This window comes from Pleurodeles waltl, chromosome 10, assembly GCF_031143425.1.
Source record: "Pleurodeles waltl isolate 20211129_DDA chromosome 10, aPleWal1.hap1.20221129, whole genome shotgun sequence".
Taxonomy (NCBI): domain Eukaryota; kingdom Metazoa; phylum Chordata; class Amphibia; order Caudata; family Salamandridae; genus Pleurodeles; species Pleurodeles waltl.
Genome location: NC_090449.1, coordinates 804,290,983 through 804,308,589, shown reverse-complemented (window position 1 = coordinate 804,308,589; position 17,607 = coordinate 804,290,983). Strand labels below are relative to the sequence as shown.

General features: G+C 41.6%; 1 protein-coding gene across 1 annotated transcript in view; it reads left to right on the top strand.

The window, feature by feature from the left end:
- The window catches only part of DNAH11 (dynein axonemal heavy chain 11), a 2,866,633-nt gene that overhangs the window by 1,280,331 nt on the left and 1,568,695 nt on the right, over positions 1-17,607 (top strand). Inside the window, exon 39 of the mRNA XM_069211469.1 lies at positions 2,577-2,654. Within this exon, the coding sequence (XP_069067570.1) occupies positions 2,577-2,654 (78 nt within the window). The remainder of the gene's footprint in view (positions 1-2,576; positions 2,655-17,607) is intronic.

The window sequence follows — 17,607 nt, the reverse complement described above, 5'->3', positions numbered from 1 at the left end:
CCCATTATAGTTTACTGAGCTAACTATAACTTGCACCCACACCCTGCTCTGCTTCTGACTTCACATATTACATCAGTCTAGACATGGTAAATGACACAATTTTATGTCCTTTCAAATTACATCTTTAATGACATCACTGACGACATCATGGAATTGTGACACCATCCTATAGTATTTGTGGCTTTCAAGTAATTGAACACGCTACATGTGTGGACAACTTTCTATTAACCTTAATGTGATTACCTACTTGAATACTTCTCATGACCTGCAATTTTAAGTCAATAGGTTTATAGGTATACATTTGCCATTGTAAAGACACTTTCTTCGAAGCCTTATTGGCTGCATTCCATAGTTTAGTAAGCTACACAGTGGCATACAACAGTGGCATACAACCTTGAAGCAACACTTACAAAACCATTGAGAGACCTCTAATTGGGACACCTGTACATTTCATATTATCCAACAATCGCCCAACCCGCAACCTCTTTAACGAAGGTCTAGAAATAAGCATCTACACACTATAAACATCTTAGCTAAATAGAATTTGTCTATATCAGTGTTTTGCAACTATTTAATATGGGCACATACCCAAATATCCTTTAGTGTATAATCTATTGTGAACCGAAGGTTTGGCCTTTCTCAGATTTTCTGGTTTAGCATTTGGCTTTAAGCCTCAACCTACTTTCAAACATATCTCTGCAACCCACATTAGGTACACTCAGCCTCTGCCTTGTTTAACAGGGATTAATGCTTGCACCCCAAACTTTAGTGATTTGTAAATGGTGTACCAAATAATTATCAACATGCACAATCGTGCTGCCACCAGGAATTACGCTATTTCCATGCAATGGATTTTCACATGTACACTCAGGAACTCTATGTTGTATATTACTATGGTGTTATTATTAGAGATGTCATCAATTATGTAATTTAATATGTCATGAGTGATATATATATGTGTGAGATCATATATATAGTGCAAGGTGAGAGTGTAATATATAGTTACTTCAGTAAACTGTAACTGGGGAATTTAAATAATTTTTGTATTAAAAAATAAGGTTTTCTATTTTTACAATGTCCAACTCTACCATCACTTTAACCTATATTTTTTCAATGAACTATATATTTGTATATTTACACACTATAACACGCAATATAAAAGTAGTTGTGGCAGAGTTGAATCCTGGGGTACTCCATGTGTTATTGTTCTACTGGTAGATTCAATTGGTATTCTAATTGTAATGTCAGGGTTGTAATGTGGCGGTCGGACCACCACAGTTGCGGGGGTCCGACAGCCACATTACAACCCTGGCAGGCGGACCGCCCAGAAAACTGCTGTGCCCACAAGGAATATTGTTTCTGATAGGGTGACAGTGGTCGGAGTTGTAACCATCCAGGGTGGCACTGAACTTAGCGCTGACTGGCTGATTTCAAACCCGCTTTCCACCAGCCTTTTCATTGTGGGGACCCTGCCATGAAAAAAGGCTGGTGGAAAGCCAGTGCAGGGGGCCACAGTGGGGATGCTGTCCGTGCCCATTGCATGGGCAGTGCAGGTGCTTCCCTGCACAGCACGGTCGGAATGTGCACTGCATTTTGAGGGTGCTGGAGTGTTAGGCTTTTGGCCTCAGCTCCCTTTAAGGAGTCAAGGATAATATCTTAGCACTGTTGCCGCCGGACAGTCTGGCGGGAACATTGTAGTACGCTCAGGGGGACGCCACCGGTATGACAGCGGTGTCCTCCACATGGCTTTGGTGGTCCACTTTTGGCTGACTGTAATCGAGTGCTGGTGGTTGAGTGCTGAGTAGAAGAGTTACTAGAATGTGGTGTTTGGTTTTTATAAATTCTTATTTTCTTAAGAAAAATAGGTTTTCACTGTGAAGTGGGTTGGTCACTGGATACTTTGTTTTATAAGTATAGGGTTGGGTAGCTTGACTATCATTGCAGAGAGTATTCCTTAGATGTTCTCCTCTGGTACAACTTTGGCATAATTTGTTTTTATTTCCAAAATAGTTTTCTTGTTGAAGGATTGTTTTTTTCCTTTTTTTTATACAAAAGTGTACATTATAGTGCAACACATTTGTTTGTTTTTTTGTGCCTTCCCTTGCTATTAAGTGGTGGAAATGTAGAAAAGGAAGCTACTATTGCCCACATACGACCTCCTTCTAGAAAATGACACTCTAAAAAACTGAACACAATGATGAGAAAAGAAGGATCCAAAGTTGGCCATGGAATAAAGGAAAATGTGTGAGCAGTTAAAATAAACTACTTGATAGTACTGCTAATGTCCGATGTTATGTACTCTACTGAAAAAGCAAGAACACATAATTAGTATGAAGTATGTATGGTGTATGAATGGTAATGGAAAGTGATAATACAACTAAACCTCAGTGTTGTTGGGGTGGGTGTAGGGAGGATCAGAAAAATAAAAGGCATAAATAGTTACCTCAAGGCACTGAGTGGAATGGTTGAATCATGTCAACCATTACACATTGTTTTAGTTATTAACTAAAAAAAAACTATGTAGAAAGTTAATCTTTTATTTTATCGCTTAATCTTTTCTCCCATTCATTTTCTAGGTTGTTCAGCTTCAGGAGCTATTGGCAGTGCGTCACTCGGTCTTTGTGGTGGGAAATGCTGGAACAGGCAAGAGTAAGGTGAGCTGGTTGTGCAGCTACATTAGTCATAGAGTCACATTTGAGGGGCTGTTTACAGTGCTTTCTGCACCAGTTCACATTGGATGACATTTTCCAGCTATTTTCATCACTGCATAGCTCCATTTATGTTCTGTCAACTTCCTCTACAGTAAGAATTCTATATGCTGCCATTTCACAGCACCAGTAGATAGCCTCTGAAGAAGGATTTAGAACCATGTACTGTGTAGCAGCTATATAAAAAATATCTAACACCTGCATAGGAAATGTAAAGAGAAAATGGGTCAATAATTTTCCTAGATCAAAACCTCATGCCCGTACCTTTCATTGTACATCTCTCCCCTCGATAATGTAAAATGTTTAAGGTGTGCATCGGAGGATATTTCTGTAAAAAGTATTTCAATACCTTAACTGAACTGCTATAATAAGTCAGATTTGTTTATGTATCAGGGACCTTCAGGTTGGGTAGTTGAACAGATCAGCACTTGATGTTTAAGCACACTCTGAGGAATTGTATGAGCTCATTACCACACACACTTCAACATCTTCCTAGAGATAAAAGGTTTCAACCAATGTCAAAAACCTATTTCTCTGTACCTAGTCCTTTTTTCCCCAATACAATGTGCTCCTCGTTTCCCTCTTTATATAAGCCTCATTAGGGGATGGCCCCTTTTCAAAGCCCCTACCCCATCTATACCTCCACAATCCACTCCCTTATTTTCACTCTGAATCCTCTATGGACCATTTCTCAGTGCCAATTCTTCTTACCTTTTATCAATTTTTTTGTTCAGCATTTTTTAATCCTTACCCTTTAGATCATGATAGAAATGGGTAACAGACTGTCAGTCCACTTCAATCATAACCTGTAGCAATGCTTCCTCAAGTCCTGCTTGAGGAGCCATTTGCTGCTTCAGCCTTTCTCATTTGGCCTGCTACCACTGAACGTAGGCCCCTGGCTAACACCATGCTGAACACTCTAGCCAGGATCACTTTCTCCCCTTCTGAGTGATTGGTCTCAGAATAAAATTGCACTTCACGATGTCCCACCCCACCCGGAGAAACTAGTTTGACTGCACTCAAAATCCCCCAAACGTTTACTGTGATATGGGATGTTCTATAATTGCTACAAATCTATACCAAAATGTTGCAGGACCGACCCATTATTTAAAATAGCATAAAGTGAATCCATCCATTCAGCACAATCTGATAGCAAAAACATTTTAGGGTAATGCAGACATTAACTGTTCTGACACAGGCTAGGCAATGAAAATATTGTTTGCAGAAGCTTTTCAGGGATTAACTCTCACTGTATGAATGTGCTGTAACTTGTTCAGTACAAGCTTAGTTCTGAGGCATGCTAGCAGTGCACATATTAGATAGATAATGATTCAAGATAATGTACAAAGCAGGTGGTGTGAGTGGAGAATGGTGTCCGGGATCCCTTCCAACCAATATTAAAATGAGCAGCTAGTTTCCATGTTACTGGCTGATGAAGTACACTTGAAGACTTATGTTTACAGCTTCTTTCTTAACAGAATGAGAGAAGGAGTGACCCTAATTTGTCCTGGCATGTTGTTCTGGCTACTGAGTGCAGTATATGAGAAGGCTTTCCATCTGGTATTTTTCTTTATGGGCATGATTTCAGCTGTGATGGTTTCATGACTTAGAATTCTGTGTTTGTCTCAGGAGATGTTAGATTTCCTCTGCCATATGGATTGGAGTGCCAATTATTACTGTTGTCTAGTCAATGCATATACAGCACAGAAATGGTATGGATATAAAGGACACAACCACTGCAGGCCTGTCCTAAAAGAAGTGCAAAGATCATACCTTTATAGTAATTTGAGCCAATAGGTCAGAAGAAGGATGCAGTTCAGTACATACATAGAGGTATTGAGGAAGCTGGTAAATAAATAGTGCAAGGCCACTGTTCACAGGAAAAAGAGCCAAAGTTTGGATTGGTGCTCCAAAATCCTGTTCTTAAAGGTGTTTCTTAAGCTGCCCAGTTGAAAGCAGGTACTATACTGTTTGGCTTTCTGCAACCCCACCTTGATTATACTGACCTTTGTTGGATGTTAAAGTGGGTTTGCAAGGAGTTTTATTAGAACGTAGCCCCTACCTTTTAAGTCATACCCTGTTACATACGTGGAATGTGTAGTGAACCTGTTATTAAACACATCCCTTCAGATATACCTTGAACACAAACAGACTGCAGAATTTCTTCCACAAGTAAAATACTGAAGCCAATGAACAATGTCTTAAATATTAAATGATCCCATCAATTTAGAAGGTTTTATTCTGGAGAAGGCGTTAAAGCACTAACTGTCCGAGGTTCATACTATTTTATCCATTTCATGCAGGATCACAGCATTAAAGCTGGAGCTCAAGACTAAACACAAGGCATCACCTCTGAAATGACATTCCGCAATTGCAAATAATCAAGAGTAACTTGGCCAAAGAATTTTTTGTACAAGGGCACAATGCCTGGCCTTGGTTAATGCTGGATTAACCACACTAAGTCTAAGACAGCCTTATCTCTTTGAGTCTGAATATCCACCCACTGATGAGAATGGTAAACAGTGAAACAGTTACTTAACAAAATGGCAGTGTCATCTCTCTGGTAGGACAGTACAGTCTATAGACACACAAAGAATGTTGATTCTGAGATGAATAAATGACATGCTAGATCAAAAAGGGACAAAACATTTTTTTCCTGGCATTGAGAAACACCTGGTTAAAATGAGGTTTTGTCAAAATGCTGTGAAGTTTCACATATATTACAAAAACATTGTGAATGTCTCGAATTTCGGTTTAAATGTAGCTTGTGTGAAATCTTCATGTGAGGTCATACCAGGTGTAGAAAAAAGTTAAATAAAATCCTGGCTAAGGAGAAACTGAGCAGAAATTGTCTCTCTGTGAGGTATTTTCTGCCTAAACCAGATTTCTGCAACCAAAAAATTAAGTGAAATTTTATAATACAGAATTTTGTGAATTTCATGTAGTATGAAATTTGCATGTTTTGTAACTCTAATTGAATTTTTACATAGGCATGATGAGGGCAAGTATTCGTATACAGGGATTTGATCTTATCTTTGCTTAAAGAAAGTCAATTTGCAAGTAATCACCTGGCAAGAACTGCAAATTGTTTTTTACAGTTATCGTGAACTGTTTGTTAAAGAATATGAGAGAATCAGATGTATGTCTACAAGTGGAACGATTGACCTTGCCTGCATCAAAAATTCTACACCTATACCTGTGCAACTTGATAAATTCTGGTTATCAGCATCCAACAAGATGAACTTAGCGATGTTAACTCACTAAAAGATTGCTGATGCTTCAGTGAACAATTAATTTTCAAATATTGTAAGTGGAATAATTGTCAATTAGGAGTTGATGCCTGCAGAGATATATTCAAAAGGTACAGGCCATATGGCTCAAGAATTTAACAGCTATTTAGAGGAAGCTGACCTTCGTGGTGTGCCACATGTTGAGTGGGCTGCTTGAAATGGTTCCAGTTGAGTCATTGTACAGTCAAATCACACAGCTATTATTGTGCGACTTAGATTTTTTGCAATGTTCATAAGTCAAGGATTGTCAGTTATAGATATGTTATGTAACAGGCAAGAAAAGGCACTTAATCCTACTTCATATTCTGTACAAGAAACTTGACCCAGAGATGCACAATGTTTTTATCAAGGCGCATACTCTTACGGGTGATGACACAATGAGCAAAAGTGGAACACAACCTGGAGCTTTAACTGCTGAACATGTGAAGTTTTTTAAATGATTTGCTGAGACAGAAGAAGAATGTGACTTTAAAGACGTAGAAAAATACTGTGTGCGTGTGTGGAAAATGAGTTCTGACTGTCACACGTTTGACGATCTTCTGTACAATGACTCCTAGAGAACAGTCCCGCTATTGGACCTCCCACCAATCTCATATTCTCTGCATGGACACATGAAAAGAGCGTTTTACTTGATCAGAAGATGTGTAAATGTTTTGGATCATGCATATTTAGAGAAAGATCTGTGTACATTTGGTTGGGAAGATATTGATAGGGTGCTAAAACCTAAAACATTTTCAAAGCCTGTACCCACAGAACTTAAATGTGCATGTACTTGTAAAACCTGTGCTACAAAAACACATCCCTGTTGATATGCTCTTCTCAAATGTTCAACATTCTGCAAGTGTATGACGAGTGATTGCTGTAACAATAAAATAAAGTGAACTACGAAAATGTGTCTAAAGCAGGAGTGAGAAACATTCATGTTCAGATCATAAACATTGTTTGGTGTATACATTAAAGGATTCAAAACCATTATTTTTTTGTTTCATTTCGATAAATGTCTTTTCTTCCTCTATTATAGCTTCCATTTTTAGAAAATGGTGAAAGGGTTGCTCTGAGTTATTTTTTGCCGCTAGAAGACTACTTGACCCACAAAACCTATGTTTTTACACCAAAACCTATGTTTGTATACCAAAATTGAGTATATAGTTCTCATGGTTCCTGATATATTACATCATCATTGCAACACACCCACCATTTTTAAAAACGTCCTCCACACAAATTCGCCCCAGATCAGCCATTTCTACCCATGCTAAATTACTTCTCTAATGATTCAAAAACACAAATCGAAAAGAAAAATCTCTGGACAATATTCTTTTTATGGAGGTATATCAGTGGGCTGGGATTATGTAGTAGATTCTACACTTCATTATACATGGAGAGGAAACAAAAGTGACAACAACACTCTCACCCCAAAGTCATGAATCTATGTTTGACTTGTTTGACCCAACATCAAAGTATCAAACATGTTTTTCCTGTTACTAACATATTAGTGTAGGGAAATTTCATTTTTCAGTGTGGCCCATCTGATCTTGACTCCTTTTTGCTAGCTTGACAACTCTATGCACAGTGACACTACCATACAGTTCCACAAGGTAGGTGCCCCAAACAATGTGAGGTAAAATTGATAATACCCTATTGGTTGCTTAACCTACCAATATTGGCATGGTATGTTGGTGGGGTAATGCATGAGTGGCATGGTAGTTAAATGTAGTGCAGTGTGTAGTTACACCACTTCCATTTTACTTAATGAATGTGTAACAAATTGGTTTGTTGGTTTAGGGAGTATAACCCTACTCATGCAACAGCCACAATCCTTGTCTGGGTGAACCACAAAAACTCCCGAAATTAACCTGTGCTTAACCCTCTCAGTTTTGCACAGAAGCAGTCAGGCTTAACTTAGAGTCAATATGTAAAACGTTTATACGGCATACAAGCAGCAAGAAATTGCAAACTCAACACAATAAAAATCCCATTCAATAGTTGAATAATTGAGTAAAATGTATACATCATTTGACATCAAAATGAAAACATTTCAGATCAGTACAACTGGAAATATGCATTTTCAATGAATGCATATTCAAGAATTTCAGGTCAGTATAGCACCTAAAAGCACAAAGCACCACTCGTGGTTCTCTGGTCAGTCAAGACTGTGTGAAAGTCACATATTCAGGTTGACCACATTAGAGCATGGGTTACATACGGGGCCAAGGTTATAAAAAAATTACCTGCTAAAGTCCAGCATGAAGAGTTCCATTTGGGGGGGGTAGGAGCGTGAAGAACAGGCCGGTTGTAGCAGATGGTCATTGCTGTAGCGCAAAGTGCAAATATTTCATTGTCGGTCATTGTGACAGTCGCTGTAGCGCAAAGAGTCAGGTTCAGCAGAGCTGCATGCTGGTAGGCGGTGCACGCAGCAATATTTAAGTGTGGACAGGCCCATTGACAGCCACGAAGACCCCAAAACATCAAGACTTTTCCTTTTCATCAAGGAGGAGCTCCATTGATGCCCCACCAAGAGTATAAGAAATTGGAGGCACCACTTGGGGTCAGGAACTCACTCCAGGTCCAAATGCAGCAGGTCAGCTGGCCAATTGCAGAGAGACCTCTGGAGGAGCTTATTGTATGCCTGTAGCCCAGAATAGGAGGTAATCAGCTGACCCTTGGAGTCACTTCAGAATGGGGTGAAGGGTGCACATCCAATCTTCCTTTGCAGACAGCAGGGCAGGCCTCAGGCAGCATGGTAGTCCTTTGACAGCAGGGCAGTCCTCCTTCTGTAGTATCCACAGGTCCAGAAATGTACTGAAGAATTCAGTCTAGGGGTCTCATTTTTATACCTGGTGCCCCATTAGAAGTGGAAGAAGCTTCTGGAATTTCACCCCACAGAGGTGGCTGGAATTTCCTGAACCACCCCCGTCCTGGCCCCAACTTATCTGGTGACACAATAGTGTAGAATAAATGCTGAGGTGTGCAAGCTGGGACAGAGCCTTTGAAGTGAAAGTATGGTAGATGACAGCTCCTCCTCTACCCCATCAAGTCAGGATGGCCCATCCTTCCAAAACCCAGTCCCTCTATTGTGATGTTGCCTGTGGGGAATACACAAGGGCCAAGTACACCTAGTCATGTGACCTAGGAAACAGACTGCAGGCACCAATTGGCTAGGACAAGAAAATGCCAACTTTCTAAAAGTAGCATTTTCAGAATTGTGACTTAAAACGTGATTTTACATTAAGGAATGTTTAAATTGCATTTATTCAGACACAAAAAGTGATATTCCTATCTTATCCCAAACAAAAGTGATCACTTATTAAATGTAAAAAGGTAACCCAATGTTATCCTACAGGAGGGGTAGGCCTTACAATATTGAAAAATGAACCTGAGAGTTTTTCACTACCAGGACATGCAAAACGTAAATACACGTACAACTTTTTAAATATATTGCACTGTGTCATATGGCCTACCCTAGGGGTGAGATATGAAAATTACAATTTAACACTGCACACACAGACTGCAATAGTAGGCCCAATGCAGGTTTTAAGGGGCATGATAAATACGTCAGGTCTACTAGTAGCATTTAGTTTACCAGCCTGTGCATATAGTATACCACTTTGCTAAGGATGTACAAGTGAATTAAATATGGCAACTTGGTGTAAGCCAATTTTATCATGATTATAGGAGTGAGCAAAAGCACCTTGGCACTGGTTAGCAGTTATAAAGTGTGCAGAGTCCCAGAGCCATTAGAAATAAATTCAGCAAAAACAAAACAGGAGTAGTGAAGGCAAAGGGTCTGGGGGAATACCAGGCCAAGGTTGTCAGGTCTAACTACATACTTCCACCGCATACCTTGATGACTGCAGTTTAAAACCACAGCAATAACATGGCAGAGAAAAGAGTTCAGTCATACAGAAAAAGCCTGCTTTTAGAGTCAGCCCTATGTGTACCATAAAGTCCCACAGGACTGGTTGCTTAATCTATAAAAGTGGAAGAAAATGACTATTAAAGAACAGTATACACCACAGTGTATAGTTGTCACAATGTGTCCTTGTTTGGTCAAAATTGCATTTTCCTAAGAAACTGGCCCAAATGCTTAATATTATCTAGTTTTATGATTTCAACTGAAAAAATAGTAAACACTTTCCTGAGATTTGTTTTCAATTTTCATAAAAACCTAGCTCAGTGTTGAAAGTAGATGTTGCTATTTATCATGGGAAAATCACTTTTAAGAGGTATACATTAAATTAAAACAGTTCCTTTGTCTTGCTTTTGGCATTCCAAATATATGTGAAGTGTTGGTCGGGGACAAAGCAATACAGTCACTCCTACTTCAGGAAGGCTATTGTAAGGAAAACGCCAACCACTTAGCTGGGATGAACCATTGAGAATGGGTTTAGAACAGATGTCATCACAAAGAACCACTGTAACAGCTCCGCTGTGCACTTGAAGATGTCAAAATGAGACTCAAGTAATTCATCTCTGCTTACAGGAGAAAGGAAAGTTGTCCACAAATCAGAAGGAGGAGAGGGTTCTTCCTTTCCACAGCTGTGGATCTTGGAGGGGGTCTAGCTCATGAGCAGGAAGATTGACTTCTACCATTTTGATTAGAGGTCTGACAATGGTTGTATTGTGGTGAAACCAGAAGTGTTGAAAAAGTGATTTATGTTATCATCCTAATTCTACCAAGATTGGACTGAGGGAAAATTCCATTCAGTGGTTAGTGCTCTGGATAAACATGAACCTCACCACCAACTCCTTCGACTAGTTTCTTAGAGGTCCAGGAATGTTTTAATTGAATGAGTCCTGGATAACCTGCAGGAGAAAGAACTCTGAAAGTAATCTTTGTCTCCGTTTGCACCTTGTGGCTGAATGTCCTATTTAAAGTTTAGCTGGCTGGCCTCATTGGTTTTATGTCAGATTATTGATTACAAAAATGTCATTCAATATAAATAACATAAATATTGTTTACAACAAAATCACTCCAATGGATGTAGATTTTATATTTTTAGCTCCAGATGGACAGTATATGTGTAAGATATTTAGAATTCAATATTTTATCAGAAGACAGCCTACATTATTATAGTTCTACACAGGCCTCATCTTCGCTGCATCAGGGAAAAGGGCCCGAACCTATGTGGAAGAAGCAGGTGGCCAGTTAATAATTTAACGCGCTGAACTCCATGTGAGGCCTAGGTGGAGAAAGACCTGGGCCTTAGAAGACTGCCTTAAGTACCAAGGAGCGTGAGGAAGGACTAGAAGGGACCTTTCCAGTATCTTCAAGAAATTAGAATTCTTTGCTGTCTCAAGAAGCCATGGAGCTGTGAATGGAGTCTCACAGAAGAGCACAAGAAATAAACAAAAAGCATTGGATTGTGCCAGAATGGAATATTACAGAGACTGCTCCCGACCCGAAGCTTGTCTGAGGCAGACAGTTTGCTAGCAACGTTTGCTTGTTTTTATTGTGGTGCAAGATTGCCTCTGTTTTCATTGTAATGTGTATTGATTAGCAGTGGCATTTCCACCCTCACTTGTACCTTTGGCATTTTAGTACTTCAAAAGTCATACCTCCTTCAACCCTAATATGGTTTTACCATTTTTGTATTAATTAGAAATAGCTTTTTCAAAATTGGATTGAGAGTTTCATAGCTATGTTTTCTCAATAGTAATGTTGTTTGGTACTGTTAGAGCTCTACATACGTGCCTCTGAAGAACTGCCTGCAGCTTGTGCAGTAACTTCTAGTAGTTAAGCAGATTTTCTCATTGAACTTGGTGACTTAATAAGATGCTGTGTTAAATTGGAGGGTCCCTCCATTATAAACGGAATAATCCACCTTCCAACAGGTATGAGTAAAAGATTTTCATTAAAAATACAAATTGGACCAATGTTTCAAGTTTGAAATAGGTTAAACGATATTCATCATTATTTCTTTATTTACAGTGATCCTACATGGAAAGCTAGTAGGGCAGTACAATTGAGTAGAGGATAGGAATAAACCATAGAAATAATTGGTCTGGAGAATTAGTCCAGCGGTTTGGGTGTGGGCTGTGGTAAAATAGTAGAAACATTTTTAATTGTTGGCAGAAATTATATTATGAGGAAAAAATGAAGGAATGGGGCAAGAGATGGTGAGGTACACTTGAAATTCAAGTTTTGAGGTACGAGGAAGAGAAAAAGCAAGCATGCAGTGGCAATGCCAATGTGTCTTGCCTAGCTTTAATTGAACACAGCCTACATTATAAGCACACCACTAATCCCCAACTCCCTCATTCACCTCTAATGTACTGGGAATAGGAATGAGAACCAAGAAAGTGTTTATCTGCTGTGGAACTGTGGAGCATGGGAACAAACAAGAATGCATGAGAAATGGTGGTAGGTAGGGCTGAAGCCCACAACTAAGATACACATTACGTGTGGCCACAAGTTACTTTTGCACCATGCAGTGTGTCTTAAGCTTGATTTATTCACTGGTAATCCATGGAGGAGGTCAAATATGGTATGTAACAGAAGTGCGATAAAGTACATTAACTACATTTACATTTAGCACAATCTGAAGGTGGCAAATGAGATCAGAAGAATTCCTATGATCCAAAAATTATAACCCCTCCCTGGGGTATTCATCAAGGAGTTTACAAAGGACGTTCTTCCTATTGTATTTATCACAGAATTCTCAATGTACAACACTGTCCTCTGGCAATTGTCATATAGATCACAATGTAAACCTTGTTGTCAGGGCACATGCCAAAGAGTTTACCATGTAATGCCTGACTTTCCAGGTATTGAGTCAAAACGGTCAAAGGCGTATGGGCTCTCACTCACAACTGAGCAATATGAGATCTTAAAACTCAATAAATCAATATCCATCCAACACCTTTTCCCTGAATAAGGGAAAAATGCTTAGTGTGAACACAATGAATTACCCTTTCCAAATTAAGAAATATTAACAAGATTTGTGACAGAATTACAAATTGAAGCCCCTCCTTTAGAGGCCTTGCAGATTGAGCAAGGTGAATATCAAATACAGTACAGTAAAACAAGGGTCCATGATCAGTAAAGCAAGCCTTTTGACTTTAACATGAACATGTTCATCTGGTCTCTTCTTAGAGAACATCCAATGCTTGAGGGAGACTCAAAATATACATTGACATGAACCAAATCTCCCTCTGGAAATATCAAGCATTTTCCAGTGCCAGACCAAGAAAGGGGATATATGTATTAAACCACTTCTTATCCCATTTGTCAGAGTTTTCAAAATCCAAACCCCCTCGCTATAGTATGTGTCTGAAACTAAAAAATTTAAAACCCCTTCCTATGGGGTTTGTCCTGGAGAACACAATGTAAAACGTCTACCTATTGTATTTGCCGCAGAGTTCACCCTGTAAAACAATCTTCCATTGTTTTGTAAGCATTCAAAATGCAATACCTGTTGCCATTGTAAGTATCAGACAGTTCACAATATAAAGGTGTCTGTCCGGATGGGGATGTGGCCAGGCAACATGGCCACATTGAAGTGTCTCCCAGTTGGTATCAGTGGATCAGTGTGGATACCAGAATGCTGTGACATCCAGTGCTATTTTAACCTACGTTCCTTGTAGTGGCACCGCTGAGTCCCTGGAGCCTAGCAGTAACTACACCTACAGCATCTGACCAGGTGTCGGCCGGTACAGCAGAGGGACTCTGTGTGAGGATAGGCACCTGGGTGTCTGCCGGAGACCACGCAGGGTATGTTGCAGGCCTGAGTGGTGCACTGAGTATGGTGCTTTTGTGGCAGATCGGGGGCCCTCCTGCAGATGACTGATCCTGAGAGCTGGGATGAGCTGTCTACCCCACCTCCCCGGAAAGTGTGCCATGCCTGGGACTGGGGCACTGCCACTGGAAGAGCCCGGTGAGGAGCTCACAGGGTTACTGTGACTCAGCCTAAGATGAGTCAGAGTGGTATGGCTAATCAAAACTGGAGGGGAGGCCACGGGTGGAGATGGCTCTAGAGTGCCTGATTGTGGCTACTGTAGCTGGTGACAGGGATTGTTGTCTGCAGGTGTGACCCCTAATGCTGAAACAGCTGGAGTTGGGGGTCAAATGATGCCAGCTAAGGACAGCAGCCTGGGCTCTGGGGTAAATGTGAGTACTTGGGTGGTGGAGGCCAACCTTCCTGCCTTGATGTTATTGCACACACCTGGCCCCTAGGGGAAGGAAGACGAGTACCCCTAAGTACTTTTGGGGCAGTGGAGAATGAAGACTCCTGGTCCAGACCACAGGAGAGTAGCCAGGCGGCAACCTCATATAGAGCTTTTGCCATGCTCTGAAAGGAGGCATGCCCCTGAGGTGAGAAGGTAACTGACTGAAGGCCCAGCCATGGCAGCAATGTGTGCTGGCTGAATCTGGTGGGAACTGGGAACTCAGACTGTTGCTATGCCAGTGAGGGGCTGGTGAGTACCCTGTAGCAGCGTTCATTGGAGTCCCTGGAGGTGCCTTTGGCCTGCTGTGGGCGCAGCACTGGAAGCTGAAACTTCCCAGGTGATCTACATGGAGGACATGGGTAGTGGCTGATCCTCTGTCACCCATTGTGAGCTGTCTCTGATACAGATACCAGGCTGGGGCTATGGGCCCAAGAGATGGTGGACTGTTGGGATAGGGGCCTTGCACTGCTGTCACAGTGCTGCCAGTGCTGGAGTGTGACTGTGTGCCCAATGTGTGAAAAAGACAGATTCTGAAGGAGGGGGCCCTGCACTGCTGGGACTGCCTTTTAGTGAATGCCCAGGAATAAAAGGCATTCAATCTGATTACCTAGGGCCCACCATGGATCAGCAGATATAACCAGTCACATTGCTATCATAATGCGAAGGAAAAGGGTGTAAGGGCTGTGCAGTCAAATAAAAGTGAACAGTGCACTATAACCTGACATGGGACCTCAGTGCCTGAGCCCCCACAGGAGCAGCCACTGGATGATCAGTAACCAATGCCTGCCACTGTGGAAATCTTGGTGGCTTTACAAGGGTTCCAAGTTGCACTCAGTGACCATTGAAATTAACTATTTTCGCATGAACCTGTGAAAAGTTGCTGACCGAACAACAGCTGTAGAGGAGTTTGTTGATGTCCTGAAGGAGTAAGTATAATCACTTCAGGCTACTGTGGCTGGTCTTCAATGCAGCATTGCACATACGTGGCAGAACCCAAAGGAAACTGAGGGGCGCTGCAGGTGGAACAATATATGCCTTGTGGGTTTCCTGGAACATGGGGAGGGCCCCTTGGTGGAAATATTCCTGGAGGATTCGATTATGAACACACTCGAGCCCAAGAGGCTCTCTACGTTTTTCACAATTGAAAAGGCAGTCGACCTGGGCGCTTCCTATGTCACTAATAGCTCACTTTTTCAACTACTGTGACCCAGCTGTCATCCTGCAACATGTGAGCATGAAGAGCCCCCCTCGATACAAGGACAAATACTCATATTTCCAGACTATACCTGTTGAGTGCAAGACCCGCAAGAACGTTATGAGGGAGTGCAACATTACACACAGTCTGATCTTTCCTGCCAGGCTCTGAATCCAGTACAATGTTTAAACCCATTTTTATGAATCGCTTCAGTAGGCCATGGAATGGCTCGACTCCCTTGGACATGACAGCACCACTGGTTCCACCACATGGAGGGAGACCCTGAACCACCAGTGCACCACTCTGGCAGGACCAAGAGGACTCTGGCTTCATGGAAGAGTGGCCCAGAAACTGCAGCAGAGGGCTGGATACTTGTTTTCCATGGTGAAACTCCGACATCAGCCACATTAGATACCAGCAGCCAAACTCCTATTTGCAAAGCCAAGTGGTCCCCGATACCCTGAGTGACAACACGGATCTTGGTTAGGCAGGCCCAGGCCCTCCGTGAGACCCTTGAGTATGTTTTGGGCTTAATTTGTATTGATTGATGGAGACGGGGGAGCCTGGAGAGTTGGTTCAGGTTGCCCTCGAGCACTGGGCATAAGGAAATTTCTGCCAGATTGCCCTGGTGCCTGCAAAATGGGGTATGGGCCTAAAGAGGACCAATATCACTGTTGACCTACACTACCTTATGGCTTTCCTTTACAGGTGGACTAACCTCCGACATGGAGGATGCTTTTGCTGAGTACACAAGGACCTCTTAATCTGTCCTTATATTAAATGTTTATTTTGCTCAGCAGCTGGGTGTGGCTGACAAACCACCCTCCTGTGGTTCACTGAGTGTCAGACATGGTCTGGAGATTAAGGCTTCTTAGGCTGTGATTACACCTAGAGTTCTTTGAGGTTACACTAGTTGCAGGAGGGAGCCTAGTGGGGTGGTGATCGGTGCCCTTTTGGCTGTTGGTTGTGCCAGAAGGAGTCCTATATATTCTACCTATGGGTGGGAGGATGAGTAAGAAGTTTGAGGGATAGTTATATTGTGTTATACCTATGCTGCCCCATTCACAAAATGGCAATATGATGTTCCACAGCGGAAGCCATGGTACATTGACTGGGCCCTGCTATTTGATGACTATAGATATGCCGGGCATAGAAAATAAATACAAGTAGGGGACTCACCTGACCTGAAAAGCACTATAGAGTGCATACCTATTTAAAAATATACAACGTTCGACTTCCCTTACAGCAGGAAATGCATGTATTGGGTGATTGCATTGTTTGCATAAGGAGAAAATGTACGCACCTTCCTATTTGGGAAGTGGCATACATTTGGGTTATGCTGGGATGCCAGATTCACATGATGGCAATATGATGTTCCACAGCGGAAGCCATGGAACTTTGACCGGGTCCTGCTATTTGACGACTATAGAGATGCTGGACATAGAAACTAAGTACAAGTTTTTTACCTGGAATGTGTGGGGGCTCAGCCAACCTGAAAAGCTCTATAGAGTGCATATTTGTTTAAAAATATATGACGTCTCAATACCATTACTTCAGGAAACGCATGTACGGGGCGATTGCATTGGTTACCTAAGAAAAAAATGTAGGTCAAATGTACACCACTTCCGATTTGGGATTCGCACAAGGGGCCCTTATATGAATAGCCCCCGAGAACCCTTTTCAAAAGACACATGTTCATGTAGATCCAGAGGGGAGGTATGATGTTCTGATGGGTAACCTGGACACCCACAAAATATGCCTTATCAATTATTATATACCTAATGTGGACAGTGCTGATTACTTGGGGATGGGGTCTGTTGGCGGCGCAGGTCCACATGATGACAGAGCTTACACTGGCTGAAGACCTTAATTGTGTCATGAACATAGGTGTAGGTAGGTCCTCCCTAGGTAAGGAACTAAGCAGAATATGTGGGAACCCCTTAAACAGGCGGTGACAAGCATAGGGCTGGTGGATATTTGGCAGGTCTAGCACCCACAGACACTCACATACTCCTGTTATACTCCGGTGACCGACACCTATAGTAGACTGGACTATTTTCTCATACTAGCAGATGCTGTACAGAGAGTGACTGACATGGTTTATTTGGCAAAGATACTTGTCAGATCACTTGCCTCTTATGATCACATACTCTCTAGCTAGAACAATGCCCCCAGGGCCGCAACAGCACATTAGACTAGAGACCCTATCGACCTAGTTTTGAGGGGGTGCTAGCAGAATCCTTAATGG